At 36.3% G+C, this 18,803-nt stretch overlaps 1 protein-coding gene across 4 annotated transcripts in view; it reads right to left on the bottom strand.

Annotated features, from left to right (window-relative positions):
• Positions 1-4,135: 4,135 nt before the first annotated feature.
• Positions 4,136-18,803, bottom strand: part of FAM110B (family with sequence similarity 110 member B) — an 83,103-nt gene continuing 68,435 nt past the window's right edge. For all 4 annotated transcript variants that reach the window (XM_039346570.1, XM_039346572.1, XM_039346571.1 and 1 more), the window contains exon 2: positions 4,136-7,051. In XM_039346570.1, coding sequence (XP_039202504.1) covers positions 5,604-6,716 — 1,113 coding nt within the window. In that variant the 5' untranslated portion in view covers positions 6,717-7,051 and the 3' untranslated portion in view covers positions 4,136-5,603. The remainder of the gene's footprint in view (positions 7,052-18,803) is intronic.

Genomic DNA, 18,803 nt, shown 5'->3' with positions numbered 1-18,803 from the left:
GGGCTGGGCAGGCAGGGAGAGCTGACCCACCCAATCCAACCAGGCTTTGTATACAACAACAAGCCAATCACCGGTAAGGTACATCGCTTGCCAGTGATAAGGTATATCGCTTGCCATGATTGGCTGGTTGTTGTATACTGGGTACGTACCGGTACAGTACAGCACCAGTATCTGTACCAGTTCATACAGTAGAGCACCAGTACATACAGTACTGTATACAAATGTCCAACAGTCAAGATGCCATCATGGCTCCACCAGCAAGAAGAAGGAAATATGAAGCCAGTTTCAAACTTAAAGTTGTAAACTTTGCCATGGAACATAATAACTGCGCTGCTGCAAGACAATATGGAGTAACAGAAAAGATGGTTCGGGACTGGAAAGCAAATGAAAAAGCGTTAAAGAGTATGGCAAGGGGTAAGTGTGCATTAAGAAGAGGCACCCCACATTGGCCAGAACTTGAAAAACATGTAGCAGACATGGTGAATGAGCATCGCCAAAATGGTTATGTAGTGACACGAAATAAAATATGTTTGTCTGCACTTCAGTGGGCCAAATCTAACCCAGATCACAGCAACAGATTTAAGGCCACTGTATCTTGGTGTACTAGATTCTTGAAAAGGCATAATATGGTACTGAGGCAAAAGACAAAAATGGCACACAAATTACCTGCAGATCTTGATAGCAAAGTAATTAGTTTCCATCGATACGTAATACAACAGCGCATTAAACATGGCTATGCGTTAAGTAGTATTGGAAATATGGATGAAACTCCAATGAATTTTGATATGGTTGGAAATAAAACTGTCCATCAAAAAGGTGAAAAAACAATTTTAATTAAAACAACAGGACATGAGAAGTCCAGTTTTACAGTGGTACTAGGATGCACAGCTGATGGTGCCAAACTGAGACCAATAATTATTTTTAAAAGAAAAACAATGCCGAAACTCAAGTTCCCTGTTGGTTGTTTTGTACATGTGAATGAAAAAGGCTGGATGGATGAAGAAGGGGTAAAGCTATGGCTTGATAATGTATGGAGCAGGCGACCAGGCGGACTTCTTCAAAAACGTAGTCTACTGGTGTGGGATATGTTCAGGGCTCATTTAACTCCCAGCACCAAGCAAAGGCTTGCAAGAATAAACACAGATGCGGCAGTTATTCCTGCAGGATTGACATCGTTGGTACAGCCACTGGATGTGTGCCTAAACAAGCCATTTAAAGATCGCATTCGAGAACAGTGGAATGAATGGATGGTTAGCGGCGAAAAGTCATTCACAAAAGGAGGAAACATGCGTGCTCCACAGTTGGATGTTTTGTGCAAGTTTGTCATAAAAGCCTGGAATGATATTGATGCAGAAACAGTAATCAAGTCTTTCAAGAAGTGTGGCATATCAAATTCATTAGATGGTATGGAGGATGACTACTTGTGGCAAGATGAAGAGGAAGCTGAAGCTGAGACCACACCATCTGATACAGAATTCGATCCATATGATGACTGCCTTACAAATGTACCACAAGATGTCATTGATATTTTTATGATATCAGATGATGAACAGGATGATTTTGAAGGCTTTTAAAGGGAAACTGTCACGCAAGCAAAACCTGTAAAAATAGCTTGCAGTTATGATGGGCGTTGCTGACTCGCCAGGGACTTGCCCGGCACTTGCTCTTTCTATTGTTTTTTATCTTCCTCCTATCATCATCAGTTCAGTTTGGTTGACAGCTTAGAAAACAAACAGCATGGCAGCTCCCATGGTTTTATTGTCTTATCCTTCCTTTCAGCTTTAGAGTGAATTAGGAAAAGTTTAATCCACTTGCACTGTTTTATGTTTATATGTTTGATGACAGCCTTATGTTTATAAATGACAGTTTTTCTGCTAAGTACCTGCATGTCATAAGCATTTGAATTAAAATTACCATATTGAAATCAAATCTGATGTTTTTTAATTTTTATTTGGTGTGCGTTGGAAGAGGGGTAGTCTTATACGGTGAGTATAGCCCAAACTCTATATTTTAACTGGAAAAGTTGGGGGTCGTCTTATACTCCCAGTCGTCTTATTCGCCGGATAATACGGTATTTTTAATAATTATACTGTATGTATGTATATATGTATGAATGTATGCATTTGCTATGTGCTTTAATTAGACCACTGTATTTCCTAAGAACCTGTGGCAGTATGCAGTTAGAATACACTCCAATGATTCAATTACAAATGGTCCCCAACTTACAACTATTCATTTAGTGACCGTTCAAAGTTAAATGGTCCTGAAAAAAGTGACCTATGACCAGTTTTCACACTTATGACCATTGCAGCACATGGCAGCTTGGCAACAGGTTCTTGCACGGTCCTGGAGTGAAGTGATCACAATTTGTAACCTTCCCAGCTGGTTTCTGACATGGAAAGTCTATAGGGAAGCCATATTTGCTTAATAACTTCATGATTCCTCTAACAACTGCAGTACTTTGCTTAACAACTGTGACAAAAAAGGTCTTAAACAGAGTGAAACTGACTTAACAATCGTCTGTCTTAGCAGTGAAAACTTTGGGCTCAGTTGTGGTCCTAACAACTACCTATAATGAACAAATAAATTAACCAATAAATTATTCATCTGCAATAAAAATAGGCAAGAAATGAACAGATATCAATTTCCAAATCTCTCTCTGAAATATTCATTTCCCAGTCTAGAGCGGAAACTCTGCAGTACAACTGCTTATTGGGTTTACATAAATTTTGACAGTAATTCCACTGACCTTGTAAGGCTAATCAATCCTTTTTTTTTTTTAAAAAAATGTGATTTTCTCTTCTAGGTTAGTGACCTTGGGAGTGTCCCAAGTCAGAGTTGGAAAATCCCCAAATAAGGTGATAGTTAAGGCCATCAATTTAAATAAAATGGCTATTATATAACTAATAGAATCATAAGGTTGGAAGTAAGCTTTGACATTTTCTAATCAACTTCCAATCCAGGACAAAATTTCCTCAAATCATCCCCGACAACAGTTGTCTACTGTTGTATGAAAACCTCAAGTGAGGGAGCATCCACCACACCAGAAGGCAGGCTTGTCCACTGGAAAGAAAATGATTGGTGACTGCTTTTTAAACTGAAAAATTTGGAAGGCAATCTAAATTGAGCCCAGAATTATGGTAATAAATTCTTGTGGTTGTAAGTTGAGGCATCACATGAATGGATTTGAGGTTATAGCTAATTTTTACATTGGTTATTAAGTGAATGGCACAGTGGTTAAGTGTATCTATTTTTCCCAATGGACCTTTTTTGCCAGAAACTGGAAGTAAATGCTGGAAAACAGCAAAAAAAATGTTTCAAATCATAAGTCATGTGGCTGCAGGATGCTACAAACAGCCATAAAAGTGAGGATTGCCAGGCACCCAAAATGCTATAGTATAATTGTGATTGTGTGCAGCCATTGTAACTCCAAAAATGGGTTGCAAGTAGGAGGAGTGTCGCAACTTCAAACGGTCATAAAAATGAACTGTCATGAGTCGGAGGCTGTCTGTAAAAGAACATGGATGGTTTTAGTCAGAGTTGCCAACCTTTCTGGCTTTGTGGCTGGGGGGGGGGAGGAGAGAAGGGATGGTCCCATGCGAGCAGCATGCAAGTGTGCACATACACAGCGACTGTTCGTGCAAGTGGGGATGCATGTTGCACATTCTCAGCTGCCACTTCCACAGCCCGCTTCCGAACAGCTCAAGGCCCAGTAATGGGCTGAGATCTGGGGGTTGGGGACCCCTACTTTTAGTGACTAGGAATTGCACTTAATAAAGGTAGTACTTGACATACCACAATTGTGCCCACCATGGGTCCCTTTAAAAGTGGTAATCTATCAATTTTCTTTCAATTTGGGTTTTAAAAACAAATTGCTTTGGAATACTGAATCAATTATTTATTATCTGTTTTCTACCTTACATGATAAGGGAAAGGGAATCCCAAAGAAGTTAGCTTTCTTCCCATAATTAATCTTCCCATTTGTTGTCTATACATACAACAGCATCTCTCTGTAATATCCTATTTCATCCTATGTTGAATCAGTAATTTTATTTTAGTCCTTAACTTTTATCTCTCCATTACTGCATCACAAATTAAAAGGAATAGAAAAACACATGAGCAGTTGCTGCAACAATAGCTATTTATTAGCATAACACTTTTCTTAAAGATCTCGTAACAACTGAAATATATACAAAGTCTTACAGCATTTACACATTAAAAAGTTTCCTATTAGCTGACGAAGTATATAGTGCTGCAAAGTACTTCAAAGCATGAATAATAAGAATAGTAATAATAATAATGAAATAGACCACTGCACTTTTAACTTCTCTGCTATGCACCACAACTGCCACATTGATGTGACAGTTAAACCATTGGGAAGACACAAGTTTGTAAAAAAAAAAAAAAAAGATTGACGTGCAGCACTGAACACTGGAGGGACAGGAATAAGGGACAACCAAAAATAAAGCTACATACTGTCATGTTTCTACAGTTCCTAGAGCTGTAACAAACTTCCACAGCCTTAAGATATAACATAGTTAAGACAACATAATGACACTTTCTCAGATATAGTTCAGCTAAATTGTGTGTTTAATTTTTGGGTAAGAAGTTCTTACACTGCTATGGCTGTGTATTTCCATTTTCTATTCATGAAATGCTCAAACAGGTCTACAAAAATGTAGTCAGCAGCAGGAGCTTGTAATCATGATGTGCTTTGTCTATTTAAAGGCATTCAAGATAAGCAAACAGGATTTAACAACTCCTGTCAAAAGTTTAAGACAAGGAACCTTCCTTTAAAGGCATCATCATCATTTTTATTATTCACTATCTAGTTACTTTCCAAAACAACAACAACAAAACCAAATTGCCCTTTATTAGGGAAACTAAGATATGACAGATCTTTTTTTCATCATAATCCACAATAGTAGTTTAAAAAGTTTGAAACACTTTCCTAGCTACTTATAGTATATGGAAAAAGACCATAGGAAGAATGTGTTTATGAAGGGGTCTCTGGTTAGAATATTAAAACAGAAAACCATGGAACATAGCTTGAAAAGAAAAAAAAATGAAATAAGATGAATTATACATTGTAGGTAACAGAAAGTTCATCTGATCCATTTTTCCACAAACTACTATGCAGTTCTAGCTAAGGTTTATGATAACCTTATTTATGAAATGTTTCCCCCTTTCCTTTCTTAAGCAAATTAAGTTGTGCTTAAAACATCAAAAGTGGCCAAATATATATATATATATATATTTAAAAAAAACGTCAAGAGACTACAATCTATTATAAAGAAACCATATTACCATTTAATGTAAACAATTTATTGAATAACAAAAGCCCTATTTAGATTCTGGTCTTAAACCTTTGGCAGATAATGTGTGTATGCTCAGCCAGGCTCTGTAGCTAGTTATTATTCAAGTAGAAGCCAGGTCAGTTCACATGTTGACAGGCATGCAACTTGAAAACATTGCACAACAAGGAACATAAAAAGAGATCTGAGAAGTGTATTAAGACTTCAAGTAGACTTCACAACCCTTCACAACTGAATATACACAAATTAGTCTTTCTTTGCCTCCCCCCTCCCCTCTCCAACATTCACTCACACATGGGACACTTTCTGTGACTCCCTAGCTTGTTTGATGCTGTATAACCACTTGATGATTCTGGCATTTCTTTCTATTGCAGAAATACCATATGGCACACGGTCATTGGCACTGTCATCATTCCTAAGGTCACTGTTGCTATCCTGAGACTGTTCACAGTCTGAACTGATCATACTTGCACTGCGAAAGTTGAGAGAGATAATGTCAGAGTTAGCCCTTGCAAAATTTTCCATTCCAAGATTTTCAAGCTCTTCAGGATCAAGTCCACAGTAGTTAAAGAACCTTTCAACGTCTGCATCGACTCTAAAGTATCTATCACTTAAGTCCGACTTCGACCGTTGAAGGGAAGGTCGTCTGCTTACTCCACAAGTGGATTCCACTGAGTCCATCTCTGGTGATTTCAACATAGTGATGGTTGCAATTTTGGGTTTTGGAGGCAGAGGTGGAGCTGAACTACTGCAGGGTATTGCTTTTAAAGGTTTACCACTGGATACTTTCCTAATGTCTGAGGAACTATGTGAAACATGCAAGAAAGATTCTGCCGATTGTTCCAGTAGCCTTCTACTCACACTGGAGCTGCTTTCTTGAGGACTGTTAGAACTTTGGGTGGGATAAACCTTTAGGGATTCTGCAAATGAGTGACGATTTAAGTCTCCTGTGTCAGATTTGTGGGGAGGCCAATTTCGCGAACTGTGTTTGTGACCTGAACCTGAACTGGAGCCCTCTGAACTGTTTATAATATTCTTCAAAATTTCCAACTTCAGGTTCTCTCTCTGGACACCACTCTCAGTCTTTGCATTGTTGCTAAATACTTTCAAGGTAGGGCTGCCCAAGGCTCGCTTAGCTGCAGGGCACACTGGCGGCTTTGGAAGCACTGCTGGCTTCACAGGTTCTTGTTTGGCGTTGATGACTTCTTGGCTTTTCACATATTTTGCCTTGTCAGCTTCCAGCCTCTCCACGGCGCTAAGTCTTTTTGGATTAGGCTCCGTTTGCCTGCGAAAATAATCAGGTCCTTTGTTTAAAATGCGGAGAGGAACAGCTGAAGTGAAAGTGATGGCAGGATTGACAGGTTTGACCATGCTACCTGTCTGTAGTGTTTCTGTAGGCATGTTTGGTGGCTTTTCCCCCGCAGCCGTTTTGAATTCCTTTCTGGGATCTTCTAAATGCACGGTGCAGAAACATGTATATTAAGCACGATGAATAGCAGATGAACCTTGGAATCTGAAGCTTAGCAGGAGAAGCAGCAGTGCTTCATTTCACAGCTTGTTAAATATCAGGGACGTTTCCTTCTTTTCTGCTCTCCACCCCCCCTCCCCAGGCAGCTTTTGTACAAACACACCACCAGAAACAAGCCAGTTTTAATCTTGCTCTGTTGGTTTCTTTCTTCTCACTGAAGGATGCGGAAGTCTCTGCAGTTTCTTTGTGTTCCACTACAAGCAGTGATCTGAAACATAAAATAGCCAACCACATGTTAGCAATGGTGTGTGATATCACCACTGTAGCAACAGACCCTTCTCTTTCCCCACCCCTTCATTTGCTGGCTGAGCTAAAGCAGTGGGTCATTCTAGCTGATGCGTTTCATCACATCATCACTGAAAAGTATGCCTTTTACTAAGACTGTAAGCAAAGTAAGGACTGCTGATCTTCTATTCAGGTATAAGCATGCATTTAATTGTGATACCAGTTTTTTCACAATTTAAGTCAAGAGTTAATTTAAATGATTTAAAATATTACAGTTACATAGTTCCAAGCTTATACTGTATACATGATTTACAATATATGGCTTCTGGCTTTCCTAAAGCGGTGTTATCGTTTGAGTAAGCAGGCAGAGTGAAACAAGCTTTAGCTAAAAATAAAATGTCTATTGTCTATTAGTATTCGGTGACTGCTATGAGAAGACATAATTCCAGTCTAGGCAGAAAATTTGTTTAAGCCAGTGTGATATAATTGTAATTAAACAACTGTAATATATATACATTGCAAGTTCTATTAGGTGCCATTTACTATGTAACTGCATTGGTATTAAAGTGGTAGTAAGGCTAATTTATCATTTAAAATTGCAATAACAATTCAAGTTAATTTTAACGATGCTTATAGAAATATATTAAACTCTCAGGAAGAATGTTAACTTTTCCCTTCAAACAAATGGTTTGATTCCCTTTATATTGTCATCTTGATCTTCAGCTTTAAAATCTTCCATTTCAACTCTCAGTAAAATAATACAGAACAACAGTGTTGTCATAAATCATGATTAGCCATGACTGATTATCCTATTACAAATTAAAATCCTTTCATGTTTCATTATTATAAATGACATGTAATAAAGCCAAAGAAGTAACCTTTTCATGGTTAAATTAACTTCTTGCTGCCATAATGCTTCTGATTTGTTTGAATAAATAAACAAAAATACCAATAGAACATTTCTTTATTCTCAACCAGTGATAAACTATACAAATATTGCTGACTGGTTTCTATAAAGATTGCTATCTGATTATCTGCAAAGCAGAATTTCAGTTGGATTTTATAACTTGTTTTGAAATAGATATAAACAAAATGTAAAAAAACAGTTTCCCTGCACAGAACCTGTATTTATGAAGGATCCCCAAAAAGCAAAGGGAAGAGCCGAAATAATGCATCCTATGTGCATCCTCAGCACACATGGACACCTGGTTTATATTAGCTGTTTTCAGATCAGATAGCATAGCAAAGCATTCTTGCACATTACAATGTTTTGTTTTTGTAATGCAACTTCATGTACAAATCAGTATACAGAACTTGTTTAAAAAAACAGAAAACAAGACTAAACAAATTGCTCCTACAACAGAAGAGTGCAATGAGTAAGATCTCCCAGGCATCTGCACTATCATTTTTTTAATAGCAGACTATAGTTGATTGAGAAGAAAAATGTGACAGTAGGATGGCCAAGGTTATTAGTACAGCTTACTTGTATAATATTAATACTGTCAGAACAACTCATCTAAAAAGGAAAAATACAAGGAGTAAAACTAAAAATTCTGTTTAATGGAATAAAAGCAGTGTTTCTCTACCTTGGCAACTTTAAGCTATGTAGACCTCAACTCCCAGAATTTTCCAACCAGCATATTTATTGGGGATTTCTGGGAACAGAAGTCCACCCAATTTAAAATTGTCAAGGTTGAAAAAAATGCTAGAATAGAAAGAAATGCTATTTGGGACACAGAATTTTAATTTCACTGTGGCCCTATCATTACTGACTAGTGATCTGGGGGTTGGACATATTTTGATAAAATATCTAGATGCTGCAAAAAAAAAAAAAAAGGCAAAGTCCATGTTGGAAAGTTGCTGAAAATAAAATCACTAGTATAACTTTTGTACAAACGAACAAAGCAACAATCCTCAGACTAGAACTGCAACACCCCTGGATAAGAATTAAGTTCTGAATATTACCTTCCAAAAAGAACAGAGAACAGCTGGAACACATGCAGGAAAGGACAACCAAACTTATTTGAAGGCTTAAAAAACTTTCATCCACAAAAAGTTATAATCTTCAAGCCTTTTTAGCTTTTAAAAAGACTAAATAAATAAGAAACCATGATGTTTATAATATTTCTAGTTATAAATCAAGTAATGGTTCAGCATGGACAAAATTATCAATTAAAGTACGGAATTTATCATTTGAGTATCCAGTAATGGTTGCTTAAGTTTTAACAAGTGATTAAACAAAGTCAAGGGGAAAAAGAATATCAATATCCACATATCATGATAAATATGCAGCACTCTACTCACAAGAACAGCATATTTCTCAGTATCAAATATTCAGCGATAAGCAGGACAATACTATTATTCCTTGACTTGCACAGAGAATCTCTGTAATCACATATGTTCCTACATATACAATTCAGAAGATTTAAGAATAAACTGTCACTCAGAAGTTCAATCCACAGCTTTTGAATGCAGAAGGTACCAGTAATTTGTCAATTGTAGGAAGAGACAAATCCTATCTATGTAATCAATTTCTATATATAATTCAAAACTTGCCAAGGGGTAATTGTGAAGTGTTCCAACTCATGTGAAATTGCTTCTTTACCTAAAAAAGCCACAAGTCATACCATACTTGGAGAGGAACTGCTCAAAACTCCTTGAATTCTCTATCAGAACATATATGATGAACCAAGCATAATAAGTAACCTGAGACATCTCTGCCTGAAATATTGCAAAGTTACTACACCAGTGTCTGTCTACAACAGGAGTGTCAAACTTGCAATGTCACATCCCATGTCATGATATAGTGTGACTTTTTTTCCATTGCCGGCAATGGGCTGGGTGCGGTTTTGGTATGACGCGGGCCGGCAGTTTGAAACATCTCCCTATTCAGGGCTTGGAAAAGAGTTGATAGGAAGATAAAATTGCCAAATCCAGCCTAAACATCTGGCTGATGTTCAAGCAATAATAATAAAAAACTTGTATTTGGACAATGGGAAATGATGTGTGCCAAGTTACAGTATTTGCTTTTTTATTAAGTCTTCTAAATGGGTATAAAATAATAGCGTATTTATCATTACTTGCTATAAAATAACAATGCTTCTTTCTGTTCTAACATTACTTGCTATAAAATTAAAGCACCAGCTATTCACATATATAATGAATTCTAAAGATCTTTGATTAAATAATAAATATATTAAATGTGGTGAAATTTAAATGTCTTTTAAATGAATACTGAGATATTACAAAATAAAATAGCATTAAGTGATATTAGGAATTTTTTAATGGGCACTCCAGGCAAGTTAGGAAGTATAGACAGCTATACAATTGTTATAAAACAAAACATGCTGAATTTCCTATTATAAATATAATAATGCAAATTTAGTTTATTAACAGTACTTGTTTTCCAGCTCTACAAATATTTATACATAGCTCTTTTTATTATTATTTTATTCTAACTATTGATTTTCAGGTTTTTTTTGTTTTTCTTGAGACAATATATCTCAAGATATATCTCAAATAGATAAACAAACAAGCCAGTGATGTTAAATAATTATATTCATTACATTTGACTGGGAAACATGCATTCATAAAGACTACATACATTTCAAAGTTTCTTTGCATCTCAATTATCTGTCTTCAATTTGCCAAATAGATTACAATTCCCAAATTTTAGATTTCCTTAGATTATTAAAATATATGTATATGTGTATGTGTATGAAAGAGACACACAGAGATTGTATCCCAAAACATGGAAGTACCCAATTTATAACCCAAGGTGACTTTTATCAGAAATCTGGCTGCAAAATGGTGACCAGCTGATGACTGTTAATATTTGGAGAGAAATAATTCATACAATGTATTACAATCTCCAAGATGGTAGAATATGGTAGTAAAGTAATGGCAAATCAGAATTATCATTATATGTATGTACAATTCAAAATATACAGGATTATTTATGAATGAAATCTTATGTTGTGCTATTGATCTGTATGTATTAGTTCTATAGTTTTTTTTTTCCAGTATAGGCTCAATAACTAGATTAGCTTTCTCCTATACAAAAGATATGCAGTGTTAATTCAGTAAATGAGGAGTTCAATGCTCTTTTGTAAATATACAGCAACTGAATATAAATGCACCAAAAGTGAATAAAAATGTTGTGATCTCCTTTCTCAATAAATTTATCTGCTTAAATAGCCTGTTCAAACAAAACCAAAGCAATTTGAATTATTAAATAGTCTGCAGAAAGATGGAGGTGTTCTCTTTACAGCAGTGCCAATGTTGATCGAGTCCTGTTCCTACCATTATAAAAGTGCAATTTGGGATGGAGAGAGACAACATCAAAAAACAATGGTGTAAGTTATATAACCAAATGGAGAATTAAGTGTTGTTTATTGTAGGTAGAGAAGAGCAAGAGTCTGGAGCAGGAGAATCTAATCATGCAGAAGCATGTTCAAAGTTGGAACATAAATAATGATAGTATCATTTTGTGTCTATATAATTGGCTAAGAAAAGAAAGAGTGAGAGGTTTCAGAAGAGATGTCTGACCTTAGAGATAATTACGACTGTCTGGGCTGGAATGAAGACAGACCTTCAGTAAGTATATACTGTATAAGACCCTGACTTCCAAGGCAGATTGTAAAACACAACATTCCACCTGTCCATAGCTAATATCACACTTTTTTCTAGCCTGTCTCAAAGAACCTGACCCCCAAAGTTGTGGCTTGGATATACATCTTGCTTTACCTGTGTGGTCACCATAAGTCAATCAATTTATGACTTGGAATGCACTTGGTTTCATCCCTATAAACACATCTTTCCAGATATGGAACCTGGATAGTAGACTCCCACAAATGGTGCTTGTCCTGTATTTTGTTTAAAAGCAGAAAAAAGCTATATTGATCTCAATAAGATTATGGGCAGCAAATGTGTGTCAGACTTGTGATACTCTGCATAATATACTATATTCTGTATATTGAAAAATTCTATTTAACAGCAGTTGGATTTGTTTAAAACTAAAGGCCCATTAATAATTAGAATTCATTACTTTAAGATATTTCACACTGAAGACAACAGTATTGAAGTACAATAATGAAGGGAAAGAACTAGCCACAGTAGGCAAAAATAAAGTGAAATGTAGCATTTGGCAGGTTTTAGATATCAAAGAGTGTTGTCTTCGGAAGAATTGTCTTTTTTAAAAATCAAAGGCTTTCCAGGTAGATTATAGGACTACAGACATCTTCTTCTAAGAAATATGGTACCCAACACACCCTTAAGCTTTAATGTTATTTTAATCTCTTCCCTGTTGACTGAAGAGATTCTGATACTTTGAATGACTGCTTACCTAGAATCTTCCCATGGCTTATAAGACATGTTTAATTTATTTTGATTTTTGTGATTGTAGAGGGTCATATCATCTTTCCTCAAGGTTTAAGATCCTTCTAAATGCCTCTTAAAGAGAACCTTTAGAGGCTCACACCTTTATTGGCAGTTCAGCAATCAATAAACAAATATAACTTACCATCAAATTAGTTAAGAGCATGAAATAGACTGTTGAAATGTACCTTTATAAATAAAGATTTGTAACCCATTGTAAGCCCATGGAACCTCATGTTTTGATAGCATCCTAGAAACAATTGTCTTGAAATATATTGCAGTAATTTACTATCTCCCTGATATTTGCATTTTATGAATATTTATTTATTGAATAAATATTTATTAATATTTTAAACCAGAGTTCCCCAATCTTTCCGGCTTTGCAGACCAGCGGGGGGGGGGGATGATGGTTCTGCTCACCCGCCACTTCCATGGCCCAATTTTGAATGGCTGAAGGCCTGGTAGTGGGCTGCAGCAGATATCAACATCTGCATCAGGTCCTGTGCAGAACATATTGGGCAGCAATGGTGTAGAACACAAATAGAGACTGAGCTTAAAGGTCTTGATACAGATATCTTGGTTGCCAAAAGTAGTTTCTTCCAAACTAGAGCACAAAAACTGAATGACTGGTTCCCTTGAATTTAATTTGCACATTTTGGAGAAGTATAGACAGTTATCTAGAGGTTCGCAGTATCAATCTCTCCCAGGCAGAGAAAGCAAAGAAATTACCCTTTCATAATGATAACTTGCTGCTAAGTTTACACCTTGTTAAAAGAAGGCCTTTCACCAGCTCAATCTCTAGGGGCACAGGTTTAATATCAATTATCACTATCTTCATTATTACTATTAACACCAATATTTTTAGACAGAAAAGAAAAAGAGAAAAGGAAAACTAATTAAAAAGAATAATTTAGTTAACTCTTAATGGAGAAAATTCTCAAAGTTACTACAGCAACTGAAAAGGAACTGTGAAGAAGCAGAAACTAGTTCCTGTAGGCATATACAACAAATTTGGCTTGGAAGATTCTGATGGGGCTTCCACATAAGCATGGAACCCATTTATGTGTTACATAGAAGCCAGGAAGAAAAAAAATAATTAAAATTGTTGTTGTTGATACAGAATAATTAAAATTCTGTTGTTGATACAGAAAGATGAATCAAACTTTCATAAACAAATAAACCAAAAAGGAATTTGCTGGGAACGTTGCCAAAGTATAAATTTTATAATCATGATGCCACAACCCCTTCCCCCACTACCAGGTAAGTTTTAACTAGTGTTGTATCTGAAATTGAATAAAAGCAACCCCTACGCCTAGCCAGGTTCCCGCGTAAGAGCCATTCAACCAAGAGACTCCCCAATAACCTGTTCTTTAGGGGTAATTTTGTTCTATTAAAAGGATAAACTGCTGGAGCTGACAGTGAATTCAGATGAACAAACAAAAATTCTGTGTTACTAGGATTCAGTTTAAATCCTAGTTTCTTCCATCCAAATTCTTACAGCCCCCGTGCATCAAAACAGGAGTTCAATGGCACCATTCTGGCCTGGAATACAGCTGGATATCAACAGCATATTGATAAAGATCAAATCACCAAATCTTTGAATGACTTTTCCTAGAGGCTTAATATAAATGTTATATTACAGAGAAAAGGGACAGTAGCCATCAAGCCCAGATCTTCTAGTCCACCATCACCAACTACAAGCATCCTTCGAGAAAGAAATGCAGCCACCACAATATGCTACTCTAAATTCCCAGCACTGTGGGCAGCCTGGAATGATGCCATGTTTGATGGTATTCAAGGCTGCTGACAGGTCTAAAAAGACCAAAATGAATCTACATTTTGCATCCACATTCTGGCAAAGGTTATCTATTAGTGCAATTCATGCTATCTCTGAACTTTATCCTTAACTCCAGAGACTCTTCTAGGATGCTCTAATTAATTCCCAATTTCAATCTCAATAGTTGTCTTCTAAAAAGAAAGATTGGCAACTGGACAACAATTGAACACCTGAAGAACTATAGAAGATCTCCTAAAGAGAGAATACACCACACTGACTCTTTTCCCAATAAGGCAGTAATAATCTTCCTGATCCAAGATATTATTTCCCTAGATGCCCAAAAGAACCAAGAGAAGCAGAGATTCAACTACCAGGTGGCATAGGAAACTTTAGAGAACACCCCATACACTTCATTGGAAGTCATAGACTAAAAGGAATTCCAGGTAACTAAACAAGATAATTGTTGGGATATGTCTAGCAAGGCCTGGACAAACATTCCACCAGAGAATTAACCTTGAATCACTGTGCAGCCACAAGACATTCAGGACTGATCTCCCCCCAAACTCTATGGAACCTTATTTATTTGTTCCCAAGGGAAAGCAAAATTCTTGTATTATAGGAAGAATACAATAAAGTGTGTAGTTTGAATCCTACATGCGTGGATCTTGTTGCTTGTGCCTGACAAGCATCCCCCAGTCACAATCTCATACTCTGCTCATATAGAGTGAAGACTTAAGCAAATCTGGGTGACTTTGTCAACAAAATGTTGAACTAATTGCTCTGTGATCAGGTGAAGCTATTCATACTGGTACTTTTCTAACAGACTGTAGAACAATTCACTGGCACAATACTATACAGTACTTTACCCATCTTATCATCATGGAATAGGCTCAAATGTGTTGAGCCAGATTTACTTACTTTCTCCATCGGTGCTCTAAGCATAATATTTGCCAATTCAACTCTTTTAGGTTCTTAGTAAACCAAAAAGCTACCTGGGATTGATCAATTAAAAGATTCTGCTCAGAGGTAATATTATAAAGGACCTGAGTTGTTTTATGATGCCAACAGTAAATTAGGTCTTCAATGAATTCACCTGTCAGATTGATGAGAAACTCCCAAATGCTGGCTGGACCCATGATAAATTCAAATAGATTTGTCCTATGGAGCCCCCAGGTGGTAGTCAATGTATCTGGACAGGAAGATCACTTAAAAGTTTGTTGATAATGTTCCCAACATTCAGATCACATAATATGTGCTCTGAAGAAAATGTAAGAGCCAAGGTGTGTTTAGGTCTATGATTACTTGTGCTCAAGCCCATGGGAGCCATATACTGTAAGTCATGAACTCCTGGGCCCAACTGTATTTAAGATGAATATCAAAAGACGAGGAATCTCTATTACAGTTCAGCAAGTCTGTTAATATCCCAACAGAATCTATAAATTCTCTTAATGGTCCAATGTAACAAATAAGGACTCACAGAAAGCCTGATCACATGCAATTACATTGAATGCAAGTAAGTTAAGAAAAATGTATTTTCTGGATAATAAACTGGCAGGGCAGAGCATATCTTCTGAGCTAGGAAAAGTAAGGGATTTTTCTCTTGTAGATAAGAACTAAAGTTTCCTAATGGTACGACCTCTTCTGTTTGGTTGGCACTGGATTCTACTTAAATGACTATTTAAGCTAGGCTGAGTGGCCATCTTTTGAATAACAGATTCCTGTTCTCAACAAGGATTTTGTATCAGGTGATTACACACATTTTTTTTCTACACTTCCACTCAATAATTCTATACTCCGTGCAAGAGGCAAGCCTTCAGAATTTAGAGCAATAGCAGGAAGTCTGGCATTCTTGAGGTAAAAATCTTACCACCTACTAGTTATGGCAAATGGGACTGGAACAACTTGCTTGCTGCTGAATTACTGAACCCCAGCAGAAGGACAGACTGAAATACAAGTACAAATAATCCTTGACTTACCACAGTTCACTTAGTGACTGTTCGAAGTTATAACGGCACTGAAAAGTGACGTATGACCATTTTTCACACTTATGATCATTACAGCATCCCCATGGTCACATGGATTTACATTTGGATGCTTGACAACTGACAAACGTTTATGACAGTTGAGTGTCCTGGAATCATATGATCACCATTTGCAACTTTCTGACAAGCAAAGTCAATGGAGAAACCAGATTTATTTGACAACTGCAGTGATTCACTTAACAAACGTAGCAAGAAAAATTGTAAAATGGGGCAAAACTCACTTAACAAATTTGTCCCTTGGCAACATAAACTTTGGGTTCAGTTGTGGTCGTAAGTTGAGAACTACCTGTATTGGTCAGATTTTTAAAAATACTGCTCATATTTTAGGATTGTAAATTTTATCCCTTAATTTATTTGACTGAATAACGGGAGGTGATTTGGATATTTCATGAGGAAGAAATGAATACAAGCAATAATAAAGAAGCCTCATTCAATCTGTTCAGCTATATATCAAGTCCTAACGAACACGTACTGGGGAACACACAAAAAAAGCACTTACAAAACTTCAGCAGTCAATCAGCTTTTGGAATTAAAATGGGTACTGGACAATAAAGGAGAAGAATGATTGGGAAGACATCAGGTTCACTTAGAGAGGATCTGAAAATATAAAACTTGATCTATGGTGACATAAAGCAGATCACTTTTTTTAAATTAGCTTCAATAAAAAACCACATTCCAGGTTGAATTGTTTCCTCTCTATGGGAACAATTCAGTGTGAGAGCTTGACATAATTCTCAGTTCAAAGCGCTTTACAGGAAAGTGGATTTCATGTTGCAAGGAACTGTTTTTAAATTATATTAAAGATTCAGCCTACAAAGTGGCAGAATAGCAGATAAATGTGCACTTTTATCTAATGCAGATGAAATGCAAATATGTTCTGCTGAAAGTACAATAAAGAAAAGATTTCCTGGCCTAATAATGCAAGCGTTTGATGTGTTGAACTTTAGAAGACCTTATGCAGCTGCAATGGGAACACTGCCCACAGAAGAAGTCACTGTGTCACCTACAGGAAGTAATGTGTTTGTCCTTATTCTGAAAGGGAGAAGATGTGGAAAGAAAAGGCAAATGTCATTTGCAAGAGGGCATTTCAAAAATCCAAGTGTTTTTTTTGGGGGGGGGGGAATTCTTTACATTTACACATTCATTTATGCATACATCACAAATTTATTCTAAACAACCTTTAATTTCCCGATTGCTGCTGCTTTTAGTGACTTTCCAAATTAACTGTTTCATAGCCCATCATGTGCAGTTTCTTTCAGTTTCATTTATCCATATCTGAGGACAGCATGACCACTGTTTTAGCCCAAAGCAAAGCAATTTCAAAGTATATAGTGTTATTCTGTTTTTGTACCTTCAGTCAGCATTGACTCCTGGTGCACTGCCTAGACTGCAGTTTTCTAATAAAAGTTTTTCAGAAGTGATTTGCCACTACCTCCTTCCTAGGCTGAAAAAGAGTGACTTCTAGCTTGGTGTAACAGTGTTAGAGGGCTTTAAAATAACCCAGTTACGTTCTCTTTTTGTCTTAAAATATGAAGATGTTTATGGTGAAATAAATGTATAACTGTAATTGACACATGAAAAAAACCTATGCTATTGTGCTGTATTTATATAAAACCAATTTTCATAATCTGAATCAACAGTAAACCTAGTTAAAACACCACTACCCACATTCATTGCATTATTTCTGGATTGGCCCCACACCTGTCTTTATCCCACATTCTCTCTTCTTTTCAGCACTGAAACAGGTTTTGTTTGTTTCTGTGTCGGTTCATCTGAAACACATGCATACACATACACGTGTACACACACACACACACACACACACACACACAGGTCCTCAACTTTCGACCATAACTGAGCCCAGAATGTATGTTGCTAAGTGAAAAATTTGTTAAGTGAATGAATTTTCTTGCCACATTTGTTAAGTGAATCACTGCAGTTGTTGAATTAGTAACACAGTTGTTAAGTGAATGTGGCTTCCCCATTGACTTTGCTTGTTAGAAGGTTGCAAAAGGGGATCACATTATTCCCAGGGCACTGCAACCGTCATAAATATGAATCAAGCATCCAAATATATTTCATGTGACCAAGGGGATGCTGCAATGGTCATAATTGTGAAAAAGGGTTATAAGTCACTTTTTTCAGTGCCGTTGTAACTTTGAACAGTCACTAAATGAACTGTCATAAGTCAAGGACTACCTGTATATATATGTGTGTGTGTGTGTGTATGTATGTATGCATACATGTATATGAATCTATATCTATATTTATATAGATAGGTGTGTGTATGCATCTGTATATTTATATATGTGCGTGTCTGTGTGTATATATCTATAACTATAATATCTATCTATCTATCTATCTATCTATCTATCTATCTATCTATCTCTATCTCATGTATGGATGTATATATATGTATATATATATATATATGTATGTGTATATGTATATGTATGTATGTATATATGTATGTATATATATAGAGCATGTAGAGAAATGTGAATGCAATGATAAGAGTGTTAATAATTCATTTTTCCCAA

The sequence above is a fragment of the Crotalus tigris genome, unplaced genomic scaffold, assembly GCF_016545835.1.
Source record: "Crotalus tigris isolate CLP2741 ecotype Arizona unplaced genomic scaffold, ASM1654583v1 scf7180000018015.536803, whole genome shotgun sequence".
NCBI classification, from domain to species: Eukaryota; Metazoa; Chordata; class Lepidosauria; order Squamata; family Viperidae; genus Crotalus; species Crotalus tigris.
The sequence above is the reverse complement of the archived record's forward strand: the minus strand, read 5'-3'. Positions and strand labels throughout refer to the sequence as shown.